This window comes from Lycium barbarum, chromosome 5 (assembly GCF_019175385.1).
Source record: "Lycium barbarum isolate Lr01 chromosome 5, ASM1917538v2, whole genome shotgun sequence".
NCBI lineage: Eukaryota > Viridiplantae > Streptophyta > Magnoliopsida > Solanales > Solanaceae > Lycium > Lycium barbarum.
Genome location: NC_083341.1, coordinates 112,410,178 through 112,419,065, shown reverse-complemented (window position 1 = coordinate 112,419,065; position 8,888 = coordinate 112,410,178). Strand labels below are relative to the sequence as shown.

Sequence of the window (8,888 nt, the reverse complement as noted above, 5' to 3'; positions counted from 1 at the left end):
ACTGATCATAGCATAAACCATGCCTAGATACCCGAAAACTTCACCCACTTCAGTGCTAGGTCACACCCTTGTGCGGGAATAGAACCAAAACTAATCTTAAACATATCCATGCTTAAGAGTGAGAATGATGCTGAAGAGATGCAAATGAATATAACCCATGCTTCGCATTAAGCAATAATTAAGGTGATAACAAGTACCTGACTTCATGGTCACCAGAAATTAAAGCTAGTTAATCAAATCAAAGTAATGAGCAAACAGGGAACCTTGTTGTGAAGGTAAAAGGATTTCTAGGTCTAAACAAGACCAAGAAATAAACACTACAAGGTCAGAGAGAAAATGCAAGACAAGAATATATATGAATAAATTAGTCCCTATTCAAAAATTTCCCAACATGAGGAAAAGCCCCAAAAAATGTAAAATGTTATCCCGGAGCATAATCAGGAATGGTAGGTAGACTATAGGATACAGAGTTATGCACAACTTTAAACTAATAACAGCTGATCCGCACAGCAAACTCCCCATTCGTTGAACAGACATGCCTGATCCTGGAAAAACCTTCTCTAAGAATTATATACAAAAAACCCTTCAATTCCCAAATCTGAGTATGCATCCAAACATTCCAAATAGTTTCTGAAGATGTAACTGTTGGACATGTTGAGGATCCTCTATTTGCTTCACAAGGAGCAATGCGAAACTGCACCCTCGACATTTACGAAAAGAAAACAGAACTTAAAACTCCCGGATCAGCCACTTTCTCTCATGCAATTACCGGGCAAGAGAAACTTATATTGGTCTGCATTTTCCAAAAGATAAGCTGGAAGGTGAACGGCAGAGTAGGAGTGGGGAATAGGTCCCAATTTGCCTATGATTTCTCTGAATGTGTACTCCTCCGGTAACATATCAAATAAATCAGCTCCTTCACAAATTACCTTTTGCACTCTCTTTGGATTCAGAAAATGAGAAAATCTAACCCTGTCGAAATGGCTGTAGGCTTTCATCTTGAAAATGAACTCACTTATGTGGCGGAAACAAAAGCTACAATGCCATCCTGCGTCTGCCAGTATGACATCTGACTGTCGAAAATGTGCGTACCTAGTCTTACCAGATTGGTAGCGGTGAACAGAAGCTCTCCAACTATTGTTATCCACAAGGAATTCAAAAGAGTAGAGATAGTTCTTCAATCGGAGATGAAGAACTGAAGGTACTTCGTCACACCACCTCAAGAGGTTAATGGTATGTCTACTAGGTATCTCATCAACATCCGACATTATCAGCAAATCATTATCCTGAATACCAGCTTGTTTGAGAAGATAATCCAATGCCAGTCTCTGATAAGCTTCCTCAACAAAAGGGTTTTCTCCTTTCCTAAATCTCCCGGGGATTTGTCCGTATGTCAACCTTGATTCAACGAATTCAAACTGATCTCTGTGACTAGCAAAGTATGAAGGCTTTGGCAATCCGGTGAATGTTGAATTGGATTCAATTAAAACAAACTCTGTTATATAAGGGTATAACTCTTTCCACCGTATGGTCAGCATTTCCAACTCATTACTGAACAACACTGCATCAAAGACACGCCTAGGGTACTCTCGAATTCCCCATCCGTGAAGTTTACAGAGATTCTCCATCGACACATTCTCATGATAATAGTGAGGCATTTCATGGAAAGGCTTTGGCGGCTTCTCCCATAAAGGTCGTAAAAAGTACGTGATTTTCTGTCCATGCAGATATATACCAAACACGCAGGTTGGAACCAACAAAAAAAGAAAGATATATGTTTTCAGGTCCAAGCCACGAAGGACGCATTTTAGTCTCGACATGCTCAATGTTCGACCAGCTTCCTGCAGTCAACAAAACTTCAGATTAAAGAAAAGTAAGAACTGAGGATAATACTCAACAAGAGTACGAAAAACTAGACACATCGTAGGCATAAAAGCTATTGAATACCCAAATAAACTACATATAAAACAGAAGCAAGATAAGTCCCACAGAAGAGAATGAGACCTCATCCTACCCTGTTGAGCATGCCACATTAAGATAGTTGACTTAACCATGGTAAAGTAATATGGCTTGCTGTAAACATCAGGCGTGCCAATAAGTTTATACGGATAGATAGGCACAAAAAAGGGAAAAGATGGAGGGTATTCTTCAGTACCTACACAAATTGTGTTGTGCTCATTGTTCCAAGATGAGTAATGCCAGATATATGCTTAGAAAACAGAATTATTCTTCAAGCAAAAGTAGAAAAATACTTGGAGGAAGGGTAAAGGAAAAAAAAAAGGGGATAAATACTTGGTGCAAGGGCACTTTCATTTAGCACACAATGAAAGGTCAAAAACAAAAGGCACAACCTAGAACCAAATCAAACCTTCCCCATGGGTATTCTCACAATTCTCCTTCATCAAATTGATTAATTAAAGAACAAATCAATTTTTCTTTTTTTGGGAATACAGAGCCTTGAATCAAATCAAACCTCAGTTTAAATTCTTGTTTCAATATGGGATAAAAAGAACTAATCTTAATATAACAAAATTTCAATCAGGGACCCATATTAGTTTCCCCTTTAAAAATCAATAATATAACCTAATACTTTGAAAATTTTCCCCTTTCCTGCCACAAAAAGAACATTCTTTTATATCTAGAAACAAAGAAAAAACATACGCAGAAAAAGAAACACAACCAATCAACATTAATCAATGTCTCAAATACAGACAATTTATCAAAAAAAAAAAAAAATCTTGAAGAGAGAAAAGATTACCTCATTACAAATATCATCCTTCTTCTTTGAACAGTATTCAGATCCCCCTTCTGCCAAAATATAAACTTTTTCCCAAAATCTAGTGATACCCCACATTTTTCTCCTTTTTTTGTAACTGTATTTCTATTTAAATTACAGATCAAAGGCTAAAATGAAACCCACAATTACACTTGTAACGCAGCCCACAAATTAATCCAACACCACCACTGAGGAAAAAGTGGAAAGATTTATAGATAAAGGCAACAAATAGATATTTTTCAAACCCTTGAAAATGGTTGAAGAAGAATAAGAGTACAAAAGGAAAAAAGAAAAAAGAAGAAAGAAAAAGGGAATATGTGGAAGAATGAAATAAGGAGACAAAAATATAGCCAAAGAAATTAAAGGTGTGTTGGAGATGAAGAGTGTGTGTGTGTGTGTGTGTGTTTTATGGGGTGGCAGTTGTAATAAAAGAAGATTACAAGGAAGCCGTTTCTCTTGTCTTCTAAGTTCTACCCCACTTCTACCGGCTATACACACATCATATTATTTTTTTCGTTTTTCCTCTCAAAAGCTATACTAATCATTTGTTTCCTTTTTTAAGTAGTAGGACAATAATACCCCTGTTTACTTTTTTTTGTTTGGGGGCGTAATACATAGGTAATCTCCTAAATGTGACAAGATATTTCATTTAGATACACTAAGTAAATTTTGTTCCGATTGAATACCTCAATTCTTAATAAAGTGTTCCAATCAAAAACTTTCTGTTAAACTATTAAAAAAAATGTGTGTGTGTTTCATTTATCTGTTGGATAGTTAAGTTAACTATATAAAATATGACATCTCCTTTAATTATATGTATTCACCTTAATAAATCGTAAAACCCAGGTATTATATACTTAAGGTTGATGCATATAATTAGCGAGATAACATATTTTATGTGATAATTTAACTACTTAATAAACTAGTAATAAAAACACACGTAAAAAATTCTCCAAAAATTTAAATTATAAGTGTCTTGGAAACACCTCATCAAGAGTTGAGGTGTTTGGAACAAGACTTAGTTCGAGCGTCTAGTGGATTATCCTAACAAATTTACAAATTAAAGGGGACTAGCTATGTGTTAAGCCTTTTCTTTTTGGGGTACATATGGGTAGAGTAAAAAATGAAATATAGTAGATGCAGAAAATCTAAATAAACGACCTACATTATTTAAAATTATTTCAGAGTTTTTAAATTGTTGAACATTGAATTCAAATGAGTTTAAATAAAGAGATATAGAAAGTAAAAATTCATATAACGGCATCAACTAACTTGAAAATAAAATATCTATAGTTATATTATTCAACAAATCATAAGTCATTCTGCATTTGGACATAATTTATCTAATTTATTTGTTTCATTTTATATAACGCCACTATTATTTCACGAGTATTATAAATTTAGTACATTTATTATTACATAATTTTATTTTAGTAAAATTTAAGCGACGACATTCTAATTGAGATCAAAACACAATCATAATTTAATTTATGCTTCAAACACCGGTATTATTATAAATAAGAGACTAATTTTAATTTATATGACATAATCATCCATTATAACCTTAGGAGTCGCTTGATTGCTGGTTAGAAAGAAAATTATTCATGTATTAAAACTAACATAGTTAATATCATGTTTGGTAGCTTTTAATTGGGTTATACAAGATTCATTACACCAAATAAGATATTTTATTTTACAATCTCATACAACTAAAATATGTATAAGTTATGAATTAATTTATGTATAGTTTTACGGGGCAAGAAATAAATAATTAATACATGAATAACTAAATTCTGTATAACTAAATCATGCATAATTAATTCTTGAATTAGTAATATTTGCATAACTCTAATCAGCAATCAAACTAGCCCTTATAATACGTTATAATTAAAATGTATGGTAGGGATCTAGTGTCTCGGTTGATTGACTACTTAAACTTTCACCTTATAATCTCACGTTATAATTTTCTCCCCCATTTCGCCTTCCCCTTCCCTTATGCCCTATATAATAAAATAAAATGTATGGGCAATTTGGTTATTATAATTGTTCAGGCCCCTTACCTTAAGGCCAAAGTCTTCTTACGCGTCGAATTGACTGGCTCGATGCAACTTTGTGTGCCTGTCGCGTGGCGTAATACGATGGGTTAAATTACTATTGGAGTATCAACTAGTAGTACTAAGTTCTATTGAAAAGTTAAAAGTAAAATTTAATATTAGTTATACTATAAAGTTTGAAATTTTTAGGACAGGTGGCGATTGAACTTTCCCGTTATATGCTAATATCGCTGTCATGGCCAGAGAGAATCATGTTAGGTGTTATCACCAATTTATTAAAAATATAATATTAAACTTATATTGATTTTGTTCATCTTATACTTAAATTATATAGTGCTCATGGTATCTTTAAATTATCATTTTTCTTATTTAAAAATTTTACAGTGTTAATTAAATAACATAGAGAGTGATTTCCCTCTTGTGAGAGACAAAAATTATCCAAATAATTGCAGCCACATGACATTTTTCTTAATCTTTCTTATTAATTAACTATTACTTTCGTTTTCTCTCTTATTTGCTTATTCGGAAAAGGGTCAGATTTGCCCCTATACTCTTCAAAAAAGATTATATGTCCTTCGCTATATTTTTTTATATATTTTTCTTACCATCAAACTTGGACACATATTTATCCCTTGAACCGTTAAGTTCCTTTGCCTCTACCTTATTCTCCTACGTAGATATTATTTTCTCCCAATATAAATCTAGTCAAAATTAAATCCGACTCACCCATTAATTGTTTTTGTCTTCATCAACTAACAAGGACGTACTTTGTACTTATAACTACGTCTAGTTAAAATCCATAATCCTAAAAAAACAGTAATATCTAAGAGAAATTAATCGCAACTAAAATTATGATTTTTTTTTTTACTAATGATAAATCCAATTTAAATGAGAGCCTAAAATATTTGTAACATCATACAATTAACATTATCAAACAGAAGTTACAATATTGAAACATAAATCAAATGTAATGTTTGAAAAAAATAAATTAAAAGATATAATTTTTTAATAAGTCCTAATTTATCATAAAGCTTTATTTTCTAAAAATCAATTTGTTTTTTTTAAAAAAAAAAAAAGTTAATCCTGTAAATTAATTTGATCCTAGAAATTTGTTTAGGATATGAATAACTTATTCTATTCTATCCGATATAACCTAAGCATGTTCATTCATAAGCTTATAACTAATTGACACGTCATATCATTGTTTAGATCTGGTAGCATACTTTAATATATCTCTATTATCTGTCTAAATTAAATATATAATTGCACTCAATATTTACACCAAATCATATCAACCTATAATGTTATGTGACTTAATGAGGTGAGAATATATATAACTATGTCAAGTGAAAGAATATATCAGTAATCACATATGATGTATCTTTTAATTCGGTATAAACATTCCATATCAGTAAACTCTTACTCAGAATATATAACACACATTTACTTTCAAATATGAATTAACATTTTCATGAGATTTGAAGTTGAAAAAAATTTCAGTTTAAAATGTTAATCATTATATTAAGACTTCATCGTTCTAAAGGCAAGTAACTGAATTTTGAAAGAAAATTTGAGAAAAACATAAAAACCATATTCTCAAACAGGGAAAAGGAAGTAAAAGAAGATTGGAAAATACGTTAAGATCCCCTTGTTGTTATAAATACACCGTATTGTGGATGTATATTTAAATACATAATTTCCTGAATAAGCTTATAATTAAGCAGACAGCTTGCAAGTAGTTCAAGCAGATAGTTTGCAAATAGCTCAAGTAGGCAGCTTGTCAGCAACTTTTGAAAAGCCTCGCCGTAGATTCTTTTCCTCTATAAATAGGAAGTCAATTCAGTTCATTTGTACATCACTTCAAAGTCAAATACTATATTAATCTCTCTATATATACTTGTCTCTGGTGTATTTACTTTATGGTCTTTATTTTATAACACGTTATCACTTATCAGCACGAGACTCTGCCACCTGGAGCAAATACTTTGAAAGCCTCGAAGATATAGAATTTCTTTTTCTTAATTAATGACAAATATTTCTAAAGGTGAATTTGTTGCCCCGGATATAGCGGGCAAAGGCTACCTGTTTGGGTGCTTGACGCTGAAATTCATCTTGATGCAATGTGTCTGGCAGACACCATCAAAGATAAAAAAGGCATCGAAATAAGACCATGCCAAGGCAATGATATTTCTCCGCCATCACCTTGATGAGAGCTTGAAATTGTAATATCTCACTGTTAAAGATCCTCTTATGCTGTGGAATAACTTGAAAGATAGTATGACCACTTGAAGATGGCCATTCTTCCCCAAGCACGTTTTGATTGGATCAATTTAAGGTTGCAAAATTTTAAATCTATTTGTGAGTATAATTCTTCAATGTTTAGAATTATATCACAGTTGAGATTATGTGGTGAAAATATCACTGAGAATGATACGTTGGAGAAACCTTCACCACTTTTCATGCCTCGAATGTGCTCCTGCAGCAGCAATATTGAGCGATGGGGTTCATAAAATATTCAGAACTATATCTCATCTTCTTGTGGCCGAACAAAATAATGGGTTATTAATGAAAAATCATGAAAGTCAACCTGCTGGTTCTAGTCCATTCCCTGAAGTGAATGAGACTAATTTCCACCAAGCTAAGTATGGAAAAGGTCGTGGTCCCAATCCTCGTCGTGGCCCTGGTAGTGGTCATGACCGTGGTCGAGGGAAGAGCTTTAATCATGATGATCGCCTTGCACCAAATAATATCCTTCACCACCAGCAGTGAAAAAATAAGGATAAAAGGCATGAACCGGTGCAACGGAGAAACCCTAGAGATAAATGCCACAGATGTGTAGGAAAGGGCACTGGGCACATGCTTGTCGTGCATCAAAGCACCTGGTTAGGATTTATCAAGTCTCCCTAAAGAAGACAAAAAAGAATGTTTGAAACAAATTTCATATCTGAAGATAATGAAGACTTTACGCATTTGAATGTAGTTGATTTCTTGGCACTAGATCTTGTGATCGGTGAAGAATCTGTAGAAACTTAGATGTTTTAATTCATGTTGTTTGAATTAGCTGGTATAATCATTTTAATGCATAAGATAAGTCATGTTTTATTTTGGTAATCTGGTTTGTACAGTTATGAATTTTGTAAATAAAATATAAATAATGTTTTAGCAATGGTAATAACTACGATGTTCACTTTTTCTATATTTTTCATTTTGAAGAAAATATGGAAGTTCCACAAATTTTATTTGGATCAATGATCAATCATGAAGATATTTGTGAAATTGTGTTAGACCCCGTATTTTATACGTCGAGTTATTCGCGAAGGAATCGACGTGAGATAGAAACTTCGGATTTTAATTTCTAAACTAGAACTAATCGGTTATAAATTTTACTTAGTATAAAAATGTTATTGGAGATTAGGAACTACTTAATTGTGGTGTTAATTAAAATTTTGTGACAACCATGAACCAAGAAGGAACACCAACGTGCAATACACAAAAGATGACTCAAAGTCATCTAAAACAAGGCTATTAAGGAAGACATACACATATGCATTTAATGTTGATTCATCCACTACACTTTCATTATATTGTGGACAATTAAATTGGAAGAAATATACATGTAATACTCGGCCAAGATGGCTGAAAATTGGAGGAGAAAAAGTTGAAGCATGCAATTGAATATTGGAGCATCCATTGCTTTATGAAAGCATGCATTATTTTATGAAGACATAACATGGTGGAGGAATCATTTCACATTAAATATTGACCATTCATCTTGTATGATTACAATGGACAAGGGTTAGTGTATGAATCATCAACTACACAAGCAATTGTCTTGTAAATAATTGAAAAGAAAGAAGAAAGGAAACAAAGATGGAAAAATCAGCCAACACCTAGCCGAAAGTAGGAGAAAAAGAAATGAAATGTTTGTGTAAAGTTAATAGAGTGACTCATTGTCTTGAGTGGAGCATGTGGCCACCTTTTAGGCATCATAGTTAACCAAATAATTACTAAGGAGATCAGCAAATACATTCATTTCAACTACACAACACAAAGAAAGA

At 32.7% G+C, this 8,888-nt stretch overlaps 1 protein-coding gene across 2 annotated transcripts; it reads right to left on the bottom strand.

Moving 5' to 3' along the window:
• Nucleotides 1-328: 328 nt before the first annotated feature.
• On the bottom strand, nt 329-3,269 carry LOC132641150 (uncharacterized). 2 transcript variants are annotated; one of them, XM_060358038.1, is made up of 2 exons: nt 2,759-3,269; nt 329-1,856 (listed from the first exon to the last, which is right to left on the bottom strand). In XM_060358038.1, exon 2 carries the CDS (start codon nt 1,818-1,820, stop codon nt 744-746), a length of 1,077 nt encoding a protein of 358 aa, XP_060214021.1. In that variant the 5' UTR covers nt 1,821-1,856; nt 2,759-3,269; the 3' UTR covers nt 329-743. The 2 variants fall into 2 exon arrangements, with proteins under 2 accessions (XP_060214021.1, XP_060214020.1); XM_060358037.1 differs by having other exon boundaries at nt 329-1,841; nt 2,759-3,268.
• Nucleotides 3,270-8,888: the final 5,619 nt, after the last annotated feature.